We start from the raw sequence: 27093 nt of genomic DNA, 5'->3' as shown, positions 1-27093 counted from the left end.
CCGGGCACGGGGCTCGCGCCGTGCTCGCCTCAGCCTTCCTCGGGGCGGGGACCGCTAGCTGCGGCTCGGCCGGGTCCTGGGAAGCCCCGGGAGCTCCCGCCCAGGAGCGGAGCGGTGCTGCGGGGGTACCCGGCAGCCTAAGGGGCAGGGGCAAGCAAAGGCTCCCAGGCTTGCAGAGAAGGAGCCTCTGCCCTCCGGGAGGAGGGAGGCTGCGGCAGCCGCTCTCCCGGAGCCGCGCGGCTTTGTGCTCTCGCACGCAGCCACCTTCGGGGAGGGAGGCGGGGAGGAGCTCAGCCCGGGCGGGCGGCGGCCCCTCCACTGCGCCAACCTGCAGGCGGCTGGAGGCTGCGGCCCCGCCCGGCCTCCGCCTGCACGGGGCCGCCCTCCTCGCGCCGCCGTCCCGCGCGGAGCAGCACGCAGCCGCTCCCCGCGGCAAAGGCGGCAGGCAGCGGCGGCAGGGAGCGCCTTCGTACCCCTCAGTCCTCTCGGTCCGCTGCCTTGTTGTACCTGCAGCCTCTCCTCCTCCCTCCGCCCCTCCTTCCTTCCTTGCTATTCCCCTCTTTTTCCCTTCACGTTTTGTGTTCTTTTTTTTATTATTGTTTTTGCTTTCCTCTTCTTCCCCTCCTCCCCCCACCTTTTTTTTTTTTTTTTTTTTTTTTTTTTTTTTGACCCTCTTCCTCTAGTGTCCCTTAATTTCCACTTTCTTCTAATTTTTTTCTTTGGACTGTGCCTTGTCATGTCAAGATGGAAGTCAGGCATGACTGGCTTTCCTCATCCCCCCATGAGGGCTTCGAGCAGATGAGGCTGAAGAGCAGACCCAGGGAGCCATCGCCGAGCCTCACGAGAGTAGGTGCGAACTTCTACAGCACCGTCAAGCAGCAGGACTACAGTGCCAGCGTCTGGCTGAGGAGGAAAGACAAACTGGAGCATGTAAGCTAGCTTCTATTTCCCTCCCTTCTTTCTTTCCTTCTAGACCTCTATGTGGGTGCTCTAGTAGGCTGGTCTCTGTCAGCTTGGGCTCCAGAAGAGAGGTCTTGCGCAAGTGGTTGAGTATGGCATTTCTGAAGTGCTAGAGAAAGGAGCTACTCAGAGGTCCCAGGCTGGTCAGTTCCAAGGTAAAGAGGATGTCAGTGCTGTTTCCAAACCACATGGAAGTTTTTCCCTCAATGGAAATATTTGTGAATGTTCTTGGCTTATTTTTCTGTTCCTCCAAATGTGGGAGGAGAAACATTGGGATGGTGCAGATGGAGGTTAGAGCATTTATCTTGCAGTGTTTATAGTGAAGTTCTATAATTGCCAAATGAAAATAGTTTTTTCTTCTTTTTTTAATTATTATGTATTTGTGTGGCTTTTTCCTTCCGTCTCCTTCCTGCATAGGACCCTGAAAATGTCAGTCTGTATGGAGTAGAGATTTCTTTCTAGGCATCTATTTTTGCAGCAACAATACATGACTTAACTAAGTGCGTTTGGAACCATAGTTGAACTGATGCTGTGGGTAACTAGTGAATATTTTATGAGAATTTAAGGTGTTTCTAAGTATTCCTGCCTCGTGATATTTGAAAGCATTTTTCATGTTACTTCTAACAGGAAGGAAATGGATTGAGATGGCATGCATACTGTCTAAGAGTTTTCTAAGTAGCTTATTAGATTAATTCCACTGTTACAGTGTACAGTACAGAACATGAAAGTGGCTGCATGTGTACAGGAATGCAAAAGAATGTGGATGGGTTTGCATAATACAAAAATGTTATCCTTTGTATTGATGAATAACTTGTAATCAGTCACACTGATTTCAAGATGCACAGAAAAATATTTCCTATGACACAGCTACCTGAAGTCTCTTCAGGTAGAAATGTTCTTATTACAAGGATAAATTGTCTTTGTTATATGAAAATCATAAATGGCATAGTATAGTCCTTTAAAGACAAAACCTGAAAAAAACCCTCACTTGAGTGGTTGATAGAGTATCACACTTCCCCTCACCCCACCCCCTCACCCCTTCCCTTGTCTACCCACCAACCTGCAGAATATCTTATCCTTGTTATTGGAATCTTAAATTTGAGTTGTTTATGCTTCTGGGGAAATGAAGAGAACTGATAAACTGTTGGAAATAACACATTTCAAATTTTGACAAAGATATTGAATCCTATCTGCCTTCCCACACGCATTTTTGTGATTTTTTTTCTCATGCTAACAACAGTGCTTCACAGTAGTAAGCTTGTAAGGAGAGCATTCTCCCATTGTGAATCAAGAAAGGCCAGTGCATTATCTCAGCACAGCTGATGGCTAAAACACAGGACACACAGCAGTCTGACCTCTGGCTTTTGTGACAGGATTTTGCTATGTGTGCCTACATGTTAATATGTATCAGCAAATGACTGATAATTCATTTGAGATGGTGGTGAATCTGTTAAGTTTGGTAGCTAAATACTGTTCTGGTAGCTGAATATTTGCATGTTCAAATATCTGCATTTGAAATCAAGTAAGTGTTATCTTGCTTGAGGATGACCAAGTGCTAAACCTTTATTTTGAGAGGCTTTTGTTTGTTTGCTTGTTTGTCATTGGGATCTTTGGGTATTTAGTCACAGAAATTATCTTGAATAACCCTGCAGCATTAGTGTGAAAAGCTTTTTCTGCTATCACTTGAATACAAACGCATGTTCTTCTGGGGGTTTCCCTCTCATTTGATCCAGTTATTTTTATTTCCAGACCATACATGAACCATGGAAAAAAATATATCTATAACGTTAATATTTCTCTCTTTCAATGAGGTATTTCATTGGCACTTATTGTGAATACCCTGCAGTGTGTTAGATGTGCCAACTTCAAGTATGTGAAAATATTGTTGTGATTTAAAGTAACTGCATTAGTCCTGAGTGTTGTAACAGACAAGGTGTTGGATATGTTCCCTTAATGAATGTGAATAAAACATGTATTAATTTCTAGAATGCATTTTGCTTATACACTTCTCTTGCAAGATTATTTTCTATTTCAGATAAATCTTCAAGAGCTTCAGTATTTTACTACCAAAGAAATTACTTTCTACACCCCGCTCTTCCAGCCCCAAAGACAAACCTATTAATTAGAATTGCATTGCTTCGAATGGTGTAGGCATTGATGGATGATAGCTTATGGCCAATATTGGATGATGATGTTGTACAAGCTTCAAGGTAGATGGCAGTCATGAAAAACTTTTCATTGCAGCCCCTCACCCTCCTATGCTTTCCTTGAGCTAATTACATTGCTTGATACCTACAAAAAATCAATATGCAAGGAGTGAGCATTCACATGGGCACCTATGTTTTGAAAGTACGTCATCATAAATTTGATGGGTGATGGTGGGTGTAGGCAAAAGAAGTTGCATATAGTTATAGTGAATACAGGTATTCCGTAAGACTTGTGGAAAGATTTCCTTTTTTTGCCTCATTGAAATTCTCTTAAATTGACCTCGTTGTGGTTGTAATGGGGATAAAATTATGCCGGTATATTTTGAATGCTATTTCCAGTAAATTCTGGTAGACCACAATAGATAAAATGTATTGATTTTCGTTAAAGTGAGTGGCATGACTTATTCATATGTGACATTTATGAATTCATATATAGTTTGAGGGACCGAAAAACATTTTCTGAAGTCGATTTTCAAATATGCGTACATAATATGAAAAACCTCAAATGCACGGTTTGCTTCTGGATTGCAAAACAAAGTTGGAGGTTTTGGTGTTGCTTCTTTTAAATGGGTCTAAATTTGAAGAGTGTAGTGAAGAGGTTCAAAATTCAACTGTTGCCATAACGTTTCAAATGCTAAAAGCCAAGATGTTGAGATGCACAGATGTGATACAGTTTCTTTAAGTTATTTTATGCTTCATTATTGACTGACTGTGGAAGTCAAAAGGTGAAACGTATTGCTGGCATCTTGCTAACTGTTCTTACATTAAATGACCTTCATACAATGTTTCATTACTGGTTGGTTTTTCATAAGGATTATCTTTACTGCAAATAAGAGTAATGCAATCCATGCCACACAGGTTCTGAGCGCAGCTTGATGATTTTCTCCTTTGAACTCAAATGATATCTTTAAGATTTTGTAGGACTGCTTTAACATGCTTAAAGAACACACCAGTGAGCAGGTTTTGTTGAAGTGAGGCCTCTGTATACCTCTGTTGTAGCCAAATTTATATGTTAACAGGGAAAACAGAGGTCTGAGGAACTTTGCAGATGTGACCACAGTGATGCTGCAGATGTTTCACTGGTATTTCTGCAGAGCTCAGGTTGTTTAAATTCAGAGCGCCTGCTCAGCTGGTTCCAAACGCCTTTTGTGAAGTCATTTGTCTGCTGCTGGAAATAACTGGACTAGAAACTGTTATATGAAAAACTGTCTCCTTTTGCATAGCATTTGTTTGTCTCTGGTGTTGTCTTCTTAATCAGATGTGACTTGGGTAAGAAGGAGAGAACATGATAGAGAGGAATAATGACTAACAGGCTTTTAGCTGGTGGGAGTTACCTAGATCTAATTTAATTTGCAGCCATATCTGTGCATCTTTCAATAATGATAAATATTGGACAGCAGCTTTTGTAGGAGCTCAGCAAAAGAGATTCTAAGTACCTTCACCTGTAAAAGAGAACATAAGTAATAACATTAAAAAAGAGACTTTTTAAATCTAGCACAGATATGCTCCAAGCATATACTCTTTTCTTATTACAAATACAGATACAACTTCTCAAATATTAGCAATCTTCCTTTAAACTTTTAAAGTTACTTGGTTACTCAATTGTGTTTTAAAAAAAAAAAAAAAAAAAAAATTCTTCTTTTTTTTTGAATCAGATTCAAAACTGTGTTGCTGGGAGACCTGGCACTAGAAGATTTGTACCTTCTTGGACATGCTCAATCTGTTACCTTTAATATAGCCATAATGAGGAAAAAAATTTGATAGGTCTTGCATCATCTCTTGTTTTTAAGTAAATTCTAATCAAGTGCAAAATCAATGCTGGGATTTTCAGATTCTAAATGCTCTTTTGCTAGGGGAGTTGTCTTGACCAGTTGGTGCTGCGCAGTTGATCAGCATACTGCTGTCCCTTTGGCTGTGTTATTATTTGTGGAGGAAGGAGGTGATAAGGCAGAGAGAGGGCAATGCTGTACGGCAACAAAGGCAAGTATCCAGCAGCACTGTGAATTGTCTTAGACCTAGCATGTCTGTAGTACTTCTCAGAGCCTTGTGGCCAAGTAAAAAATGAAATGCATTCCAAGGATGGTGGAAGATACCATTTGCATAATAGGACGTAAACAGAGAAGGTGAATGTAGCTTAATGCACTCCTGTTACTTGGTTTACAATTCAAAGCCAAGCCAAGTCACTTTAGCATAAGGGAGAAAATTAAAAGAATCTGAATTGGAATTTAGAAAACTATTCCACATTCTTCCAAAACTTCCTGCTGTGAATGCAAACTCATTGGAGTTTTCTTGGAGTTCTTTTTTTTGGGAAGGTGAGGGTTTGGGGGGGAGTTTGTAAATTAGGTAATTTTCATTAGGAAAGAATAAGTAATGGAATACCATTGGATACCAGGAAGTACTCCTTACATGAAGCTACATAAATGGAGACCATTCATAGGAGTCAGAGGTGTTGGTTTAGAAGCTTTTCATGGTAGATTAGAATTCCAAATACTTATCTGGTCCTGGAGATTGATATCTATATTTAGATTTTATCATTAAAGTCAAGAGATCAAACTCCATTACGTAGAGTGATTTTTGGTTCTTTCTCTACAAAAAGCTGACATTTGGAGTCCCCTGGCTGTACCAGTGTCATTAGCATGTGTTGATGTCCCTGCTGAAGTAGCAGCACAGGGTTATCTTCCCTGCTGTCAGGTGGACTGGAGAGGTTCTTCTATAGAAATGTTTTTGTTTTTGTTTTTTTCTTTGCAGGTGTAGATATTTTTTTTTTTAAGAGAAAAAGAACCATGCAGAAAAAGCATGGAAAAGGGGAGATAAAGATGCATGAACAGTAGAGAGAAAATACTGAGTAGTTTTAGGGTAGAAAATGTGAAAGAGTTCAAATTCCCCATGCTACTTGAAAAATAGAGTGGTGTCTCTGGATTTACAGAGGAAAGAATTGACTTGTGTGGTTACCATACATAAACGTAATTGCATGTTCTAAAGAATGAAAATATGATACCTAGTAGTTCATTTTTCTAGTTGTGGTGAGTTGATTTTGGCTGGTTGTTAGATACCCACCCAGATGCTTTCCAGTCCTTCAACGTGAACAGGGAAAAAGTAAGATTAGGAAGCCCACAGATTAAAATGAAGACAGGGAGTTCTCTTAACAGATGTAATCATAGACAATACAAACTCGGGGGTAGTTAATTTGCTGCCAATTAAAAAGAGAGTAGGATAGTGAGAAAGAAATCTAATCATCTTGCGTCTCTCTCTTTCCTGCTGTTGACTTTGCTCTTTTGTTCTTCCTTTACGTGCTTTTCCACCCGCTGGCAGTGGAGGGTAGGATCTCTGTCCAGTGTGTAACTATGCTATCTCTGCTGTTCCTTCCTCCTCATACTTTTCACCTGGTCTGATGTGGGCTTGCTTCCATGGGATGCATTCCTTCAGGGGAAGAGGCATGAGAACATGTTACTAGACTATGTGACCTGTATGCCTAGGTTTCCAGTGTGAGGAATAAGGAATATGTACCTGGATGCCACCTTATCTGGTGGGGATGCAGTTGAACCACTCATTGAGAATTGAGGCCATCCCATATTCAGGTGTTATAGAAGAGCGTTAACCTGCTGTTCTCTCAAAGAGAGCTGAAGAGTGAGTTTATTGTGACTGTGACCGTCTTATTGTGATTTAGTAGGCAAGAGGGCCACTCAGGTGAAAGTGAAGAAATACATGCAAGGAGTTAGAACTTCTGATTCAGAAGGAGAACGAGGGAATTGATGCCACTCTGGTACAACTGATGAATTAATATGATCTGTCATTTCTTATCAGGTTATAGTTTTGTTCCTGTTTTTTTGGATGCGTATCTATCAAAACTTGCTTTGACTGTTATTTAGTATTCACAATTCTTTGAGTTTTTATAAAGAAACAGAATTAGAGTGTTTTCATAATGTTTTGGATAATTTTTTTATACTGTGTTGAGTAATTTCACTATATAGGTAATGCCTTGCCTTGGACAGAGAAATATCAAAGGTGTTTTTAGCATTGCTTCATTGACTTGTTCTTTGAACATAACCACAAATAAACCTATTCTCCCATTTCTCTAGATGAAGTATTCAGTGTTTATAGACAGTGGAGTCGTACATTATTAATTCTTATTAAAACCAAGAATTTCAAAAAGCATAGCTACTACTATTTCTGCCTGCATGATGTCAACATCATCAGCAGCTTGTTTTACAAATTATTCAATTGTTGTAGTTCAAATTATAGTCTTTCTGCTTTAATTTTGTTGCTATTCGTATTTCACTATTTACAGTTACAATAAAATGTTTAATAGGTTAAAAAAAGGAGCTAATGTTTTTGAGAATTGCTGCTAATAAAGCAAAGAGCAATTCAGATAATTCCTACCGTTCTGATAAATTAGGCTGAATTTCCCTAAGGCATTTTATGCCATTTGGAACAGAACCAAATGTGGAGCAGTGCTGAGAAGGGGATTTTGTCAGTGATTGATTGTAAGGCTATCAGTCTCAAGTTTAACTTTCGTGATTGTGTTGACACCAAAGTAAAGGCAAATTTACTTGCTAACAATTCTGTTAATGTTAGTATTTGTTGTAAAAAGCCTACCAGAATGAGAAATATGATTTTTTTTTTTGTTGTTGTTGTTTTTTGGACATATGTAAGAGTTAGCAATGTCTCCAGCATGGTGTCTCAGTAGGGCTCTCAGTATTACAGAAAAATTGTGCTGCTGCTCATTAAGTTCCTTGTCTGATCCTTCCTAGGCAGGGTTGGTTTGTTGGGTTTTTTTAATTTATTTTAGTTTAATAAGGTATTACATATGCTGTACCGACTTCAGGCATTACTTCAGTGGAGGCTCCCTACTAAACTTTGAGAATGATGTCAAAGATAACAGTGATTTGAAGGCTACTTTCTCAATGCTGTTTGTGTGCTTCTGCTTAGATTTGTCCCAGAGCTATGGTAAGGTCTCCATTGGCTTTGCTGTTACGGATTTCAGTTGTATCTAACTCCTTGAGAGAAGACTATGGATCAGCTCAGCTATTATGAGTTTAAGGCAAAAAAATGAAAGTGCCCTTGAAGTATGTGAAGCAGGTAAAGGAGAAGTCTGGCTTAAGCTAGTTGCCGGGTAACTTATATAGAACAATTGCCTGTTAGCATGGGAAAAAGTCCATTAAAGGCTATGAAATGGGAGGTATGCTGATTGTAATAGATGAAATATAAGAAATTGTAAGGTTTATGAAAGTATGCAGGAAATGAGGTAAATGACAAGTAGGTCAAAGACCTCTTTAGGGTGTTTCAGAGTGAGGAATATGGAAAGAGATCAAACAAGTGTATTTGAACTTTCCCTTAGCTGGAAGAAGAGTGAATTAATGGATATTTAAGGGTATCTCAGGAAAACAAGACTATTTGTGAAATGCTTTCTTTGCTTCCTGTGTACTTCTGGTCCTAATTAGAAAGTATGGGTGAAAAAGTGCCCACCAGGCTTAAGAAATAATAATTAAAAATATCACTCTTAATAATTTAAAAATATCACTTTAATGATAACAGGAATTATCTTTTTGTATGTGTTATCTCTACATAAATGAGCACATACGTGGGTGATTTAAGGACAGGGAATAAAAAAAACCCAAAAAACAAAAAACAACTATTGCCTCACAAACAACTGTGGAAAATGAATGAGGTGAGCAAAGAGTGTATGAATGTGACTGGTGTCTGTAACAGAGACTTGTCAAGTTCTGCTAATTCTACACGGTTGTTTACTAGGGGACGAATGATCACCTATTAAGTTTTACTCCTGGAACACTATGAAAAGAAATCAAGTGATCAGATGATCTATAGGAACTTAGAATTAGCATCTTTCCTGAGGCTTTCTTGTGACTGCGGACAGAAGCTGCCCTGTGGTTAGCTGTTTGATTGGCGGTGATGATGCAGCCCATGATATGCTGGGAAGATGAGTGGAATGGAACTAAGGTGGGGCTGACTCTGTCAGTTTGCTTTAGGACCTGAACAACTCTAAGAGCCTGTGCAGTGTGATGAGTGAGCGTTTTCTGTCCCTGTAAATGGAAGTTGATGTTCCTTTGTAACCTTGTGCTGCTCCTTTACTGTTACCTTTTGGAATGAAGTTCTTCAAAGGTTTTGAGCAAATGATTGGCTGAGGTAGCCATCGTATTTTTTTTTCCTTTCTTCTCCTAAATCAGAATCTCAGATAACTTCTTCCTGCTCACTAGATAAAATGCTATGGCCTGTAATAATGTGTTTAGCATAGCTTCATCATTAGAGTTTATAGGACTTTCTGCTGACCATAGTGGTCTTTTGATGCCTTGCAGAAAAAGCTGTTTCCCTGGTTTTTCAGCAGAATATGTAATGTATATGTAAATACATATTCTAGTAGGGTAGTGAGCTTCTCCTTCCCATAAAGGTGGCTTCAGTCACAGTCTGAAGTATTTGCTACACTGTTTTATTTATTCATGTGTCTTTTCATGGAAAAAAACAGCACTCTTCAGAAAGAGTCAACCTGGGCTGTTTGCTAGATAAAAAGTCATTTGCACTCAGACTTCTGTAAGTGCTGCTTGAAACAGAACTGTATGGAGTATCTTCTGTGCTGCCGCTGTTGTATCTGTAATTTCTACATCTCTAAGAAGATGCATCTTTACAGTAAGTTGTGTTGCATAACTGAGGACTTCATAGTCGCCCTAGTTGGTGCAGATGATTGGGATGTTTGAAGGAAACGTAACTTAAAAATGGCTTAAAACAAGTGAACATAAAAGGATATTGATGAATGATGCCCTGAAATTTAAACATTATTTTAAAGTTCTTTTGTAGTGATATATTTGTGTAATGTGACCGTTGCCAAATCTGCCATGCTGAAGGTTGGCATGTATTTGGGATGCCGTGAGCACAAAAAGATCATAAATATACCAAATGCTGTTTCAGGCCCCTGTGGGGACTGTGATTTATTGTTTGAACAGTGACATTTCTTTTGGGCGTAAGGAGAAACAAAGTCACTTAAGTGTTTTTGAAAATGTTACCCCTTTAAACAATGCACTTGTCTTTGTAAGCTTTTGTCTCTGCTGACTTTTCTTTCAGTTCCCTGTTGGGCATGTGGCGGGCAGATAGCACCTAGCCCTTTGTATTGCTTTATTCCATTTCATGTGGTGTTCTTCTGTCTGAGTTTGGTTCTCTTGGTTCAGGTGCAGCAAACTCCTGTGGAAAGCTGGAATATACCAGTCTCTCTTCTCTGGATGTATTGCATATGGTCTTGATATGCATCAGCCTAAACAAGTTTATTTCTGCAACTGTATGACAACTGAAACTTTAGACTGAAATCTCAATTTTTAAATATATATAGTTTTAAGTTTGTCTACTTTATTCACCTGGCCTGTGTTTGCTGAGTCTGTTCCAAGCAATCTGTTTGGTGTTAAGTAATTGTTGCTTCTTATCCAGTTTCAAAAAATCTGCCGTGTTGTACAACTATTTCCCTTTTTACTTTTCCAGGGATAGTGTTACCTACTTTAACCAATTTACTTGCCCAAATCAAGACTCTTTTTTTTACTGCTGTAATTTTGTCTCATTGCTTCTTCCATGAAGCTGATAATTACTTTTTTAATACCCTAATCCATGCTTCACATCCCCCCTGCTCCTCCCTCTGACTTGTCTGGGAAGTCCACAGCCCTATTTTAGGTATTGCGTGTCACCTCCCAGCTGGATTTTTTTCGTGTAGAGCTCCCACTGAAGATTCGGCGAGTGAAATAATTTTGTAAGTTCTACATATATGTTCTATCACAAGGGTTATATCTAAGTCTTGAACTGCAGGATAACACTTTCTGAAGATCTTAAGTGACTTAAGCTCATAAATCTTGAATTTGCACTTATGAAAACCCTGAATTTACAGTGAAAATGGAAGGTTTGAATTGTGTGCCAACCTTGTGAATATCTAATAATTTAAAAGGCTACAATTACATGAAGTTTTTGATACGAGTGTGGTTTTTGTTATGCCAACCAGCAGTGAATTCTTTCAGAAAATCCTCTCCTTGTAATTAAATGAAACCTTGGATGTTTTCAGTGAGCGGAAATAAAAGCAACAGTACCATTGTATATTGAAGGGAACAAGAAAAATTGTTCTGAGTCTTATGAAATCTTTTTCCTGAGTAAGGGATCACATATTTCTTATTTTTCAGAGGTAGGTAACGGAGTGCTTCTTTGAAGCTAGTTTGTGCAGGTAGTAAATAGGGTTTCTTCTGATCTGAGCAGCAGTCTAAAACAGATATAGAAACGCTTGCTTGTTGTGGGAGCAATACTGTATGTTAATACTTCATGATTTAGAAGCCACAGTGCACAAGAAACACATGAAGTATTTGAAATATCTAAGCTTTCTCAGGCTACCTCTGTACTTGATGATATAAATATAGAAGCTCAGCTAAGTGTTTTGTTTTTGCTTTCTTTTTTAAAAAACACTTTCCTTAAATAGGAGGAGGGATACATAGAATCACAAGGTTGGATCATCTAGTCCAACCATCCTCCCATTACCATTCTACCACAAGCCACTAAACCAAATCTCACAGCTCCTCATCCAGACGCCTCTTGAACACTGCCAGGGACAGTGACTCCACCACCTCCCTGGGCAGCCATTCGAGTGCATGACCACTCTCTGAGAGAAAAAGTTCTTTCCGTGTGGCTAATCTAAACCTCCTGTGGTGCAACTTGTGGCCATTTCCTCGGGTCCTGTTTGTTGCCTGGGAGAAGATGCCAAACCCCTCCTCATCACAACCTCCTGTCAGGAAGTTGTAGAGTGCAATGAGGTCTCCCCTGAGCCTCCTCTTCTCCAGACTGAACAATCCCAGCTCCCTCAGCCGCTCCTCTTAAGACTTGTGCTCCAGGCCTCTCACCAGTTTCTTTGCCCTTCTCTGGACACGCTCCAGGACCTCAATGTCTTTCTTGTAGTGAGGGGCCCGAAACTGAGCACAGTACTCAAGATGTGGCCTCACCAGTGCTGAGTACAGGAGAATGTTTACCTCCCTGCTCCTGCTGGCCACACTATTTCTAATGCAGGCCATGATGCCGTTGGCCCTCTTGGCCACCTGTGCGCACTGTCGGCTCACGTTCAGCTGAGCATCAACCAACATGCCCAGGTCCCTTCTTAAAAATGCACAGAGATTCCTTCATAGTAAGAATAATTGGAGGACTATATTTGAGCTCTTGCTGTTATTTATTTATTTATTTATTAAAAGATTTTCCCCACCAACTGGCTGGGATTTTTAAAGTGTTTGTTTTTTCAGTATTTGGAAGCGGAACATTTTTCATAAGAACCTTTTTGAAACAGTTGTTGCTTTGTTTTATCCTTTTATTCTGTTTGATATTAAATGTCCTCAGTTTACTTCTGGATGTTGTGAATTTTTGATAGTATAATTGGGTAATTTCTTCAGGTTCTGAGTACAGAAGTTCCACCTTGAGTATAGTGGTTTGAGGAACCAGCTACTGCTGAGAGTTCAATTATTGCCACCATTATTGCCTTCCCAAAATATAATTCCAAATAATGGTTGCATGTCTAATTAGGGACTTCATGATGATGTGATGATGTAATGTTAAAAACAACATAACCATTGGTATTGGAGAAGTTGTTGTCTGTATTAGGGTGGTGATAGAAACACAGAAGCTCTTTTAAGGCCTCAGAAAGGAGAACATCAGATTGTCCAATTAAGCCGGTGAAAGCTATTGGATTAGAGAGCAAATCTAAAGAGAAGAACTGCCGTGAAAGAACTTTGGGCCAAAGTTTTTTTATCAGATACAAAGTTATTTTTCAGATACAGAAGCCAAACCTCAAATCTGTTATAGGGTATTAGCTTGGTATTTTTGTGTAAGTAATTAGAAATAGGGTTGTTGTCTTTTTTGGTATTTGCTTTTTTTCTGTTCTTTGGCATGGTCACTTAAAAGGTGAACTGTGATTTCACCTGAAGGCTCTGGCTGAGATGAAACTCTGTCATGAATGTCCGTGTATAAACTCCCTCAACTGCAGGCTACACTTCTTTTGATGGAGCCCTGGGTACGGTTTGTTTTCTGGACTGTGAGGGCATCTTGCTGGCTCATATCCGTATTATAACTTGCCGTCCACCAAACCTCCAACTCCTTTTTGGCATTGCTGTGTATTAGCAAGGTATATGAGAATGTTTATGTGGCTTTGTTGTTTGTTTGTTTGTTTTTTAAAGGTAATAAAAGAACAGATATTTGAACCACTTATTCTGATTCTAGGACGTATGGAGTCATTGGTTCATCTAACTAGCTTATGTTAGATTTAAATAAGGAGTATGGAAGCTACATAGACCACTTAAGGAAAAAAAAATAAAAATGAAGTGTTTAGACTGAACGTAGAGGCAACTCTTGCTTTTCAAATGCCAGAGGTATTGTAATTGAACTGTGTCAGAGTTCTAATGCAGTCCCACTTCAGTACGCTAGTTCTTTGGTAGCTTTTATTGTTTTAAAATCCTTATTTATTTACAAATCTGTGTACAGCTGGATACAAATAATATGTCTTTATCTTATTTTATTTTATTTTTTAAAAACACATGCAAAGAGTCACTGATTCTGAGATAGGCATGCTAGCACACTTGACGTAATCATTTTGCAAGTACTCACTTGCACAAATATTTCTGGAGCTTTTTTCCTGGTGAAAAAAGAAAAGCCCACTCTAAATGTATGTATGTATGAATATCACCTGAAAACAGGTAAAATGGATTAAAAGTTATATATTGATTTTGAAATGTAGCTGTCTCACTAGTTTGTTTAACCATACTGATTCTGAACTGTAGGGTTTTTTCTTTCTGTGCTCCTTATTCCAGGTAAATTGCAATTGATTCATGTCAGTACTCAAGTAGTTTTTATACTGCTTTGCAGTGGAAAACTACTTTGAAAATAAAATAGTCTTGAAGGTTCTAAGACTATGGAAATGAAATAACTATTGTTTATTCAATGCACATCTTTCCAATTTCTTGAAGGATTATAAGGGAGTCAGTCACAGAGCATTGCTAATGTCAAGATAGACATTAGCAACATTTTCTGCTTTCCTCTTGTCCACAGAGTTGATCATTGCATACAGAAAGCAACGATTTTCACTTCGTAATCCCCCCTATCCCTTAGTCAAGATAGCTCATGTTAATCAGGTTTGCTCTAGAGAAGGAAAGGGATGTAAATTCCTCCCTTCTACCTGTCCTTCAGTACATCTAGCTATTACCTTCTCAAGATGACTCCCTTATTAAACTGTTGCAATTTGTCTGCTATGCTGACGGAGAGACTTAGGGTCTCTGTTTGAAATTAAGTTTTTTTTTTGTTTGTTTTGTTTTTTTTTTGCAGTAGAGATAGGAATAACTAACAATAGAAGTGCTACTTTGATACTGAAGACTGTGACTGTTTCCTTATAAGCAAGAGGTTTCTTCTTTTGTAAAGTTAGCTTAGCTTGATTAGCTTGAAAGTCTTCTGACTTCCTGAAAATGGCTACTCTGTGGAAGAGTGATGGAGCTGAGTGTGGGAAATGGTACTGAACTTTCATTTCATTTTGGATTTAGATGATCCAGGAAACAAATATAAAGTCTCATCTGGTTCAGTGATGCCCAGCTTCCTGAGTTACGTAGTCTGCCACCTTCCTTATTTGCTGACTGTGATCACGTGGCCAGAAACTGAGTTGACCAACTTACTGAATTCACTGGCAATTTAAATACCTTTCCACCTTAATGAAATTGCTAAATTTCTTTTAGATAATTAATCAGACCCATTAATCATGCTGCTGCAAAGTGAGCCGAATTTGTTGTAGAGAGAAGTAGAAATGTGAGAAGAGGAGCTCATCAGTAGCTTCTCTCTTTTGTTGGCTGCTATTCTTTTGAGTTAGTTGAAATTCAAAGCAAAATAATATCTTTAGGGATGTATTTGACTTCATCACCTGTTATATTCCTTCTAGAGCTGTCTCTGTCAGAGTAGGAACCCAGATATCTGAGCCTGAGGCTGCAGGCTGTTGTGATACACAATTATATTTGAGTATAGATTATTTCAACTACCTGCAGATTTTTTTAATGTAAATATCAGCATAATCCAGTGAAGTCTCAGAAAGTAAAATTCTACTTACCCAAGATGAAAGAATTAAAGGAAAAATACTTTCCAGAATAACAGGACTAAGTTATTTCTGTAGACCAGCCTTCTGCTTCCTAGGTAAGGCTTGATTGTTCTTTAGAAAATGTCTTTGCTTCCATGAAATATGTGTGGGCCTAGAGCCTTGTGGACCATGTGTTTTCTGAAAGGCAGTATTAATATGAGCAATCAGTAAGAAAATATTTTGGAGAACATTTATGTGACTTTAAGCAACCTCAGATAATTTTTATCTTCAATCTTCTAATATAGTAATTTAACTATTCTTTTCTGTGAGGAAGGGTGAAACTTTGAGACATGTTACTTTTTTTAAATTTAACTACGTAGTAGTAGTACTTGTATAAATTCTAATTCTACTCACCAGTCATTTCATTTCCCCCCAAAATGCTTCTTATCTGGCTTCCTTCAGGGGTGCGCCTTAACACAGACACGGACGATGCATACATTGCAATAATTATTTTATAGCATCTTCTACTCTTTTTGTACTCTGGGTGACCATCGCTTCTGAGAGCGATTTAGGAATCTTATCCTTGAATATTTAGAAAAGCAATGCAAGATATTGTTGGAGAAAGTAAAATGAAAAACCATCAGGAGATGTGGATCTGCTGGTACAGTGAATGTTCTGAAAAATGTTACCGTGGTATATGGCCTTCATTGCATTAAATAGAAGAGATTATATAGAAATGAAAAATGGTGAATTCAGCCAGCCTGATCTGCTGGATCTAACTACTAAAAGCAATTTCATCCTGTTTCTGAAAAGAAGTAGAATCCTTTGGAAACTGAAAAACCCAGATGCATCTTTTTTTTTTTTTTTTTTTTTTCCCTTGCACTTGTGGGGGAAGAAAAAAGGCTAATATCAAAACTATTCTCTATTTCAATACCACATAAAAATATTGAAAAAATTGAAAATATTGAGCACAGTCAAAATCTTGATCGTGGCTTCTGTTCTCAGAATAGGCAATGTGAAATGTGCTTGCTTTTGCTAGACGTCTCCCATAGAAATACCCAAACAAAATAATAAAAAAAACAGAACAGAAGCCTGGAATGCTGGGACTGGGGGAGGAAAGAAACTCAAGGAAGGTTTGGGGAAAAGAGCTCCTGCAAGTGAAATCATGCTGTGCTGTCACAGAAGCAATTGGTTTGGAAAGGACTACTTATCCAACATCCCTGCATATGCAGAGACACCTGAAGCAGGCTGTTCAGGATCTGTTCCTGTCTTAGCTTTTGAATAAGACTCCATCACGTTCCTTGACTACCTGATGCCAGTGTTCATTCACTCATACAGTAAAAAAGCTTTTTCTTAAGTTTCAGATGGATTTTCCTATAATTTAGTTTGTGTATCACGTGCTGCCACCTTAATCTTTGTGGCCCTATGTCCATGTCACTCTTGTAAAGAGGAGTCCAGAACTGAATGCCACACTTCAGATGTGACATCACGCTGCTGATTCTTTCCTTGTACTTAGCAACTTTTACCTGCTGGCTATGCCTTGTCCAACACAGCCCAGTATACTGTTAACCTGTGGGATGAGGGCACGTTGCTGAGTCCTACTCAATTTGGTGTCCACCAGGACCCCTAGATCATTTTCTGTGAAGCTGCTTTCTGGCTGGATACTTTTCAACTTGTACTGCTACCTGGGCATGCTCAATCCCAGGTGAAGCACCTTGCGCTCCTCCTTGTTGAATAGCCTGAGATTTCTGTCAGCCCATCTCTCCAGCTTGTCAAAATCCTGGATGGCAACAAGGTTCTCTGGGTTCTCTGGTATGTCAGCCACTGCACCCAGTTTTGCATATTTGTTGAGGCTATACTCTATCCTCTTATCCAGCTCTCTTATGAAACTGCTCAGCAGCACCAGACTCAGTACTGTCTCCTGACCTGTGCCACTAGTTATTGGCTTTCAACGGGATTTTCTTTTGCCCTCGACATCACCCTCTGGATCTTGCCCTTCAGTTGATTTTCATTTCACTTTCTTGTCTATTCATCCAGATTGTACTTTAATGCCTTCTTCATGAGAGTCTTTTTGAAGACAGTGTCTAAAGCCTTGTTTAGCCCTTTTATCAGGCTCTCTCCTGATCTTTGCTGCTGTCTTCTGGGAAGTCAACTGCTTGGGGCATAGGTACAGCATCTCACTGAATAGTTGTTGTATGTTTCTGTGTACTGTTGCACTGAGAAAAATATTTAACACTAATGTATTACAGATCTCTTTAGTGAGTTTGAGGCTGGTTTATGCAGAAAGTCTCACAGTTCTGTGCTATTTGGTTATTTCCATCCTCCGAAAGCTTTCATATACAACTTAGATGCCATGCTGAGGCGAGAGGTACTTACCTTATCAGCACATGGTGAAGTCTGTCTGCCAGCCTGAGCAATTTGGCAGTGTGAAAGGAGGGAATGTGCTGAAGTGGTCCAGCTCCATGTTGAGAGACTGTCACAGTTGGTACCCACATAGGTTTTGTTTACCTTCTCACCTCCTGTGTAAAACGAGACTTGCAGGTTACAATATGCATTAAATGATATGTTCAGTGAAACTGGGCACATCGTGGCCTGTGAAAGATCAAGAACAAAACCATGTAAATGCTTGAATAAATCTGTAAAAATTACCAGCTCATTTCATTTTTCTTAGATAACTGGAGTAATTATTTAAACCAACAGGCAGCCTTTGATAGATGGCTATTAACTCCTTTGATTGCATTTCTACATAACTTTATAATATGCATTTTTAAAGTAAGATTATTGCCTATATAGGCAAGCAATGTGATGAACACCTGCAAAGTGATACCTGTTGTAGTGGTGAAAGACTGCTGAATAAAAATAGGTGTAATAAGTGTCTTATGTAACTCTTCATTGGAATTTAAAGGTTGCTTTGCAGGGAAATGAGGGGAAGAAAAAAACAGTGTAATAGTGTATATATACTTTATTTTTTACAAGGAGCTACGTTTCATAATTGAATCACTGGAAACTTGCCCACAAAATATGTAGTTCTCTTGAGTGAATCACAAAAAAGCAGAGCTGGAAGTTCATTGAAAAGCACATATTCCATGCTTATACCCCTGGGCTGTTTTAACTGTATCTTAGTGTAATATATAACTGTGGATGATGTTACTTTTTTTAAGCATCAGGACAAACAAAAATAACATCTGCTGGTATGAAAATATTTAGAGCTTACTAGACTGTCTTGCATTTTCCGGAATTATTACTTTAGCTAGTCTTTTTCATTACAGTTATTATTAAAGTGGTGAAATAATATTCTTTTCATTACAAATTTACCAGGTCTGTGAGAGCTATTAATACTTAACAACAACAACAACTTGGTTTTACTGTTGTGTCTTGAATAAGTTACTCCATTTCAGTTCAAAGAAAGTTCTGCCTTATACACAGATGTAGCCTGTGGTATAATTGCATTAGGATTTTGAAGCAAATTGGGTATGCATGTGTTTCTCATAACATAAAATAAATTCTCATGCACTGTGTGTTTTTCTATTAATTTGTCTTACCTTCTCTGTCTTCTTGTATCAGTTTATTTCTCTGGAACATAACATTGATGGCTTATGCAATGCTGGTTAGTGCAAAGCCATTGTTTTGAGGGTTTTAGGTCATGCTTCATTTAAAAGACTATATTCAGCCTAGGTATTGATTTGCTAGTTAACCTGACATTCTTTAAAATATTGAGACTATTTCTTCATAAATGGATTGTAGTATTATATTGCGGTTACCAAAGGGTTTGGTATTTAGGGTGTTCTCTTTTTTTTTTTTTTTTCCTTTTTTTTTTTCCCTTTCTATTTAAAGATGAATGGGTAACCATGTATGTACAATGTACCTTTTTCTCTTCTAGTAAAAACAAAACCTCTAGAATAATAGAAAGTCATGCTTTATCAGATGTGACATGATATTTTTTGCTGAAAAGGAATGTTATCTTCTATCAAAAGCGTATTTTTCTGTAAATAGATCTTGTAGTTTTAGGTACCCTAACATTTCTATAATTGTGCATGCTGAAGGAAGCCAGTACTAATTCCTGATATATAAATATTTTCTAATAACAAAGATTAACTGTTCTGCCATCCTAGCCTTATTTCCTACCACCTACTTTGAGCTTGGGAGATGATTTAGAACCTGTTCACATTTTGCACTGCTTGTCATTGGGGAACCCAATGTTTTCAGTGCCTGTAGATTTAGAGTGCTGCAGAATAAACGTTGTGCAGGAGCGAAGGGATTGTGTAAATCAGACTTCACTCTGTCCATTGTAATGGCTGCATTGCTACTCTTCAGCCAGTTAATAGTTGTTCATGTTTCTCAGAAGATTGGAATCATTGGGTCAACTTTCTTCAGTAAAGTGCTCAGAAAACGTTTTTGTAACAAGTGCACCTATATCTATATACATATCTATGTATATGCATTGTAATCCAGCCATAATTGTATTATTTTACATTTCATCTCACCCAGATTTGTTGTTGTTGTTGTTGTTTTTAACTACTTGATTTCCAGCTGTGTAAGGCACAAACCCAAGTTAAAACAAATTCTTTCTTTCTCAGAACGTTATTTCTCATTTATTAATGCCTTCAGATTATTTCAGGTTACAATCTTTATCTTTCTTCTAATAGGTTCCTTATAGATCGTTCTAGCGTGTTTTTTAATACAAATAAAAACCATGTGTGTGTATTACAGACCTTAGCATTCATTCTTGTGGATTCAGATTTAGCCTTTCTGTGTTGTATGTCCAGTGTTAGGAAGGCTGCTTCAAAAGTAATGCCTCTTATTTTACTATGTTGCCCTGCAATGTCGGAGGCAGACGTTGGTGGTATGGCAATAGAGGTTGAACCATCCTAGCCACTGTATTTCATTTTTTGTTTGTCCTTTTTATTGAAAATATTGTAAAGGCATCTGGCCCCAGTTTTCATATGTCCCTGACACCTGAGTCCTCCCCAATGTCAAGTCCGTATTCCACACTTAATTACTGTGAGTGGTAGTTGACTCTGTGTAAGAAGCAAGACCCTACAAAAATGAAAGTAAAAGTAGAATGAATAAGCCTTTCTACAGATATGATCAGTGCACGTGCAATGCCCCGACCAGAGCTTCATCCAAACCTATATTGCTTTGGGTTTTCCAGCCCCGGAAGAGACAAGTGATCTTATAAATTTGCTGTCACTTTTGTTTTCTGTAGTATTAATGGGTTTATCTGTCTCGGGAGTGTTTCTTTCCTACTATTTGGTATCCAAAAAAGAATGGCACTTCATCTCCAAGTGCAAGACAGGGATGGTTAAGAGATTTACGCAGTTGCAAAAGTATGTTCTTGGAGCAAGCTAAAATATGAATTTAGACATACCCATCATGTTGCCAGAAAAATAGACTCTTCAGTTAAACAAAGTAGGCCTTACATTTGCGTAATTTTAAAAATTCACTTCATGGAATTGAAGTTTTGTCTGTTGACTAGGAAAGGATCTGTTGTTTTCCTACACAAATATGTCTCAAATCAAGTCTGAGATGAATGCTCTGCACAGCTCAGAGGACTCAGTAGGACTCTGAAAACAGTCTACTGAAAAACAGGCACTCAGAAGATACCTCGATATAACTCCATTGGAAGTCTGACTTCCTTTTCTGAGGCTGCTTTTCGTGAAGCAATCAACTTCTCAGCTTTGAGACCAAGAGCAAATCTGATCTGTAGGTGTTTTTATTTTATTCTGTGTTGGTTTTGTTTTTGTTTTTTTTAAGCCAATATTGCATATGCTGTGTGATGTGGCCCCAGGGAGACATGAAAAATTGTACTTTGTGTAGTCACAGTCAGTTGCCTGGAGAAGCATGCATTCCTGAAAAACAGAATAATGCAGTCTTAGAAAAAGACAATGTAGAAGAAGGTGTCAGTATCTACCTCCAGTTATTAATAGAGCAAATAGAATTCAAATATAATTTATCTAATAATAAATGGAAAATAAAGTGGTGCAAAACAAAACAGGAGGAAAAAAAGAAATCAATTATTCAGGTCCATGGTAAGAAATTTGGAACTCAGCCCAGGTTGATTCATGTTTTGAGTGGTTCCTGTAAACTGTTCCAACTATGCTGACAGGCTATGGCTTTGCCTCCAGTTAGTGGTCAAATTATTTACAGCAATTTCCGGCTGTTGTAGTCTTGAGGAAATTAGTCTATATATTCAGCAGGTTTTATTCTGTTAGCTAGATAAATGTTGTATAATCCTTGTAAATAATGGAAATAAACTTCACGATCTCCCCTAGGAGAAGGATTATCAAGGTAGAAAATATATTATATAGAAAGCATTTTAATTAATCTATCAACTAAATCTGAGCACTGGATCTTTCCGATTCTTCAGTCAAGAACTAACATCTGTCTCAGGAGATGATTCTTTTTGGGACGAGCCTCTCTGAGCTCTTAACCAATGAGGATGTAGCAAAGTGCTGCAGTGTGGAAGCAGCTTCAACCACGTTCTCAATATTCTGATATGCAGGTTGTAAATTCTTGGGCTCCTTGTGTGGGTTACTGGGGTCTGTTTTTACTGAAGCTTGTTCAGATGAAGCTGAAAATAAAATCACAGCATTCACAAACATAACATTGAAAGCACAGATGGATACCACTCTTGATGTTTTGTGTACTCCTATATTTAGTAGTCATAATTTTTGTGTGTTGTTAGGGCAGAATCTTCCAGCACTTTGTTTTTTTTAGTTCCTGATGAGTTTTTCTTTTTTAGGGTTACTTTGTATAAGCAGGTTATACTTTGTATAACCTTTTACAAGCAGGTGAATTTTTTTCCACATGCCTAGACTGGCAAAAGTCTTAAATGGCACGGCTTATTTATGTTTGGCATGTAATATTTTACAGGTAATTTATTTGTCTTCAGATAATTTTTGCTTTCCCTCTACTTTGAGCCCAAGTACTTTTTTACTGTAGAATTGAACTGCCTCTTCAGGAATGCACTAGATTTGAGTCAGTAGTGAGAAGTGTGGTACTGTGATGTGGTTTAATTTCAGACTGAGAGAGTTGGCCATTGCTCTGCAGAATTTTGTGCATCACCTAGGGAATCATTTGTTTACCTGAAAAATGATAAGAACATGGCATCAGGTCATCTTTTGGGTGAAAGTATTTTGCTCGTCACCCAAAGATACATTGAGCAGAGTAAGAGAGGTATGGGTACTCAAAATAAGAGTTTAAGGCTTCTTTCCATAGCGTGTGAGATTCTTCTCTGTTCTCTGATCCTTAGTTTTTCAAAACAGATTTTTTTCCTGGCAGGTCAGACTGATACTCTTCAGTCTCAAGGCCATGTTTCTCAGTTGTATAAACAAAAGAAATACAATTGAAACTTCTGGAGACTATGTGCTGAACCACTAAAGAATTTGGCTAAGAAGGATACCCATGCCTTAATTATGCACAGGACTAGCTGGAGACAACTTAAAATCATTAGGTAATTAAGTCGTTAATGAACTTAAACTGTGCCTTCAGTTCAACTTGACTGGTAATAAATTCATTAAGTTTTTCATTACTTGGCATTAAATAAATTTCTGGACAGTAGCTTTCACCTTCGCTACAGAAATGTGGGTATTAATCTAAATTACTGTAAATGTCTGTTATTCCTTTCTGCTTCTGTCAGTGCCTTACAGTGACTCTCTGCACCTGGTACATAGTAAATTCTTGTTCTATCTCATGCTTCAACACATGCATAAATAAATTTGCTATTCCATCACTATTCTGCTGTCCAGTCACTTCTTGCTAGCCTGCAAAGCTCTACAAGCAGCCAGGTCATCTTTCATCTAGAAGATGTCTGTAGAAGTGAAACTGTTTGTTTTGTTTTGGTCTTGTTTTTCTTAACTCCAGCCTATTGATCAGTTCTTTCCTATTCTTGTTTCTTTACTGTAGCTGTTGATGTTGTTTTACCAGCTGACTCCAGGCAAACAGTAGAAACATCAATGAGTAAAGCTGAGAATATTCATGTGTGAAGTTGTAGCTGATTTTAGACGATGTACTTCTTTAGTATCTTTTGAGTTAACATCAACTCTGTGAGGGCTTCAGGGGAGACGTTAATGATGCTAGGAAAGTAATGCCTCCTGATTTATTATGTTGGCCCGCAACATCAGAAGTGGATGGTTGTGATACGGTTATGGAGGTTGAACCTTCCACCAATATTCTGTTACGTGCTGTTGCTGTGCAACAGATGGCAGAAAAGGGGCAGTCTGACAGAATGGTGTCTGACATGAAAGTGTATACAAAGCAAATGGTGGAGTCAAATTCCTCCATGCAGAAAAAATGGTACCTGTTGACATTCATTGACGCTTGATGTGAATGCAGAGAGACTTTGGGTGTTGTGTTTCAGCAGTGGTTAAAGCGGCATGAAAAACAAGCCACATTCCAGAAAGCAACATTGGTGGCAACACTGAAATATTGTTGCAGAGCTTGTACCAAGTGGGTCCCATGAATACTTGCACAGGAAGAAAAACAACACTGTATGCAAGTTTGTCAGGACCTATCTAACCAACAGAAGGCTGAATGTGACAGTTTTGTGGATTGCATAATTTCCAGTGGCAAGAATTGGCATCACTACTATGAAATGGAGTTAAAACAGCAGTCCTCAGAGTGGTGACGTGTGAATTCCCCATAGAAGAAGAAGCTCTAGATGTAGACTTCAATGGATTAAATCATGTGCACTGCCTTTTGGTATAGTAAAGGAGTTGATCCTTCCAGACTTCCTGGAATGTAGACAAACTATCATTCTGACCGCTTCGTTTTGATGCTAAGCTGAAGGCTTGAACTTCCAGAGCTAGGCCAGAGAAGAGGGCAGTCTTTCTCTTGCAACATGGTAGTACCAGGCCCTATATCAGTTTGAAGATAATAGACTGTATTGCCAATCTTGGCTGGTCTGTCGTATCATGCCCACCATATTGTTCAGATACGGAGCCTTGTAAGTTTGTTGGTTTGAACCAATGAAAAATGGACTGCATGGACAACTTTTTCCTAGCAGCAGTGTCATCATAGCAGCTGTGAAACAGTGGGTAACCTATGCTTTATAAGGCTCTTGTTCATTGCTAGCAAAAACACATAGGTAATGGCAACGACTATGTTGAAAAATAGTGTTTTATAGCTGAGAATTTGCTCTAGCAAATAGTGTTATTGTGTTTCTTTGTACCTGCTTTTAGTTTCTGTGGAAATACATAGGAGGTATTACTTTAGAGTGTAGTAACGTTTTCTCGTGTTAAGACTTTGCAAGTGCATGAAGCTGTTCAGGCTGTTGTCCTTTTCTCCTGGGATTACAGTCAACTGCAAAAGAGGCGTTCTGGGTCCAGCTGGGATGTAGTCAGCCTTCATAGCACAGAGTGATGCAGTGTTTTGGATCTGTGGCTACATGCATGTTGATATTGCACTAATGTTTTTTGGCTGTTGCTGAACAGTGCTTGCACTTCATAAAGGCCTTTTCTGTTTCTCACTTGCCACCCACAGCAAGAAGCCTGAGGTGGGAAAGAGGTTTGTAGGAGGGATACAGCTGGTACAGCTTACCCATATTGGTCAGAGGGATGGATTTTCCTTGCCATACACCACTGCACTCAGTGACTGAAGTTAGATTGGAGTGATTGGAGTTTAGAAGAAGAAGGGGGTAGAGGGGATTGAATTCTGTGGTAGATGCTTGCAGACTAACTGGCAATCAATCTGTTTATTAGAGGTGGTGAGTGATTTCCTGTGTCCTTTGCTGTATTTTTCTACTTGACAAAGAATACCCCATTTTAATATGCTTCTTTAAACAAACTTTTTTTTTTTTTTTAAAGCCTGGTAAAATGAATGAAAGATCTTTCCTGTTAATCTCACTGGATTTGCCAACAGTTAGTTTGGGGCAAAGACTCAAGTGCAAACTCCATCTGTCTTTAGAGAAGCAGTCCATCCTCAAATCTTTTTTCTTTTCAACATAGATAGATAGGACTTGGGTAAAAAGCCATGGAAAGATCTTGTCACTAAAATCAAGTCATCCTTATTGTACTTTCTTTCACACCTAGTTGCACGAGGGACAGATTATCATCTGCTTCTATCTCCAGTTTTTCAGATGTGCTGTCATTTTCAGAGACCGTTTCTGTTCAGCTGTCTGGCCACTTGCTGTGTCCTTTCCCAAAGTACTTTCCAGTCTGTTGTTTTGATAAAAGTTTTGGTAATCCTCTAATTACTTTTTCAGACATTTTCTCAGAACATCAAGAAAGCCTTTGGAGTATGAGAATGTTTGTCCTTGCTATTGTTTACTCTTTTGAGTGTTGTTAATCTCAGCTCTAGTACTGAAAATTCTTATTTTTTGAGCTCTTGAATATTTTTCACTCTCTTGACTTCTTCTGCATACATTGCAGTGTACCTGCAGAATCATACATGGATACTTGATAGCATCTGTTTACTATTTCTCTTTATTTTTCACAATGGATGTATGGAAACTCTTCTGTGATGTCTGAGGCTTCTTCAGTACGTCCCTAGTGCACCTCGCATTACTGCCTCTAAGGATTAATTTGGGGCCAAATCCCACCAAATTTCTCTAAGCCAATTGCTTCATCCTCATTGTATCTTCACAGTTTGTCTTTCTTGCAGAGCTCATGCCAGATAGACTTGACAGCTCATGGGATGGTAGTCCAGATGCTCCTTAATGCTGATGATCTTGTTCCGTGGCAAAGGGAATTTTCCTATGTCATTCAAAACCTTGTGGGTCCATTTCCTGCTCAGCCTGTACTGTAGGTACATATTGCTTACACCTACGTTTCTCAAGATTTCACAAATCTGTAGCAGCCTTTTGCCTGCTGACAGCCTCTGTTTGTTCGGAGAGGGGTTTAATAAGCGCTGCCAACTGCACGCAGCATTCCAGTGTCTTGTACCTGAACAAGTGCTGGTCCTACTTGGTTGCTTTTCAATTCTTTCTTATGAACTGCCCATTTCCAGCTTGTGAGGTTAACATTGATTTTTAAAGTAGGTTGTAGTTGTCATTGAGCTAGTTATGCTGAATCATTCTGGGTACTTTCCTGGCCCTGTTGCTTCAGATCACGCCACCTGATCTGTCAGGTACTTTATTGTCATCACTGGATGACTTTTGATCATCCGGTGCTTTTCTGAGCCTTCTCTTGCTGATGTGATGTTGCAGTAGTACCTTGCTGTGCTTGTTTCCTCTAGAGCTTTCAAGAGCTCTTTCTTTGTAGCATGCACCTCTGTAACAGGCGCCTGTATTCTGAAGGCTGTGCTGCAGGAACGTCTTGATCATGGATGTAGGTAATCCTCACCTGTTGTAGCCCTGAGCTCACACTGAACTGAAGATCTCCTTGGTGCAGTTCAGTTTCTCTGTTCTCAGCTCATTGGCACCAACTTTGATCTTTCTGCCATCTTCCTCTTCTATCCCAGTTTGACACTGGCATAAGCAGAGTACTGCAGCACAATTAAATGTCTTCTGCAACCCAGGAAAATTACATTATATCTGACTTCTCATGGAAACAAACTGAATTACATCAACACAAGTAATGCTGTTACATAGGAGACCAAGTACTAATGTATGTGTGATGATTAGCCGCATTAAAAATCGGCTGCTTTTCAACGTATGCATTATGTAAGCTTTTTGTATAAAAATGTTTAATTAAGTACTCACTAGCATATACTGCAATCGTTCTTGCTGAGCTTAATTAAGTTAATTCAAGTGCTTATTATAAAGGAATGAGAGCCTTGCGCGGTTGCCGCCCGCTCTGCCGGCGGAGCGGGGGCCCGCAGTGCTGCACCTCCCTCTCGTGGTGGAAGGCGGCGGACAGCGGCTGCCGGGAGCCGCCGCGGAACCGAAGGCTGTGCACGCCTGTGGCACTGAGACTTCTTTCCTGC

The 27093-nt window shown here is 39.0% G+C and overlaps 1 protein-coding gene across 1 annotated transcript in view; it reads left to right on the top strand.

Annotated features, from left to right (window-relative positions):
- Nucleotides 1-744: 744 nt before the first annotated feature.
- PLD5 (phospholipase D family member 5) overlaps nucleotides 745-27093 on the top strand; it is a 159200-nt gene continuing 132851 nt past the window's right edge. Inside the window, exon 1 of the mRNA XM_042892100.1 lies at nucleotides 745-930. Coding sequence (XP_042748034.1) covers nucleotides 745-930 — 186 coding nt within the window. The remainder of the gene's footprint in view (nucleotides 931-27093) is intronic.

This window comes from Lagopus leucura, unplaced genomic scaffold, assembly GCF_019238085.1.
Source record: "Lagopus leucura isolate 7727_CA_CO unplaced genomic scaffold, USGS_WTPT01 Super-Scaffold_73, whole genome shotgun sequence".
Taxonomy (NCBI): Eukaryota; Metazoa; Chordata; class Aves; order Galliformes; family Phasianidae; genus Lagopus; species Lagopus leucura.
This window is presented reverse-complemented; position numbering and strand designations above follow the sequence as displayed.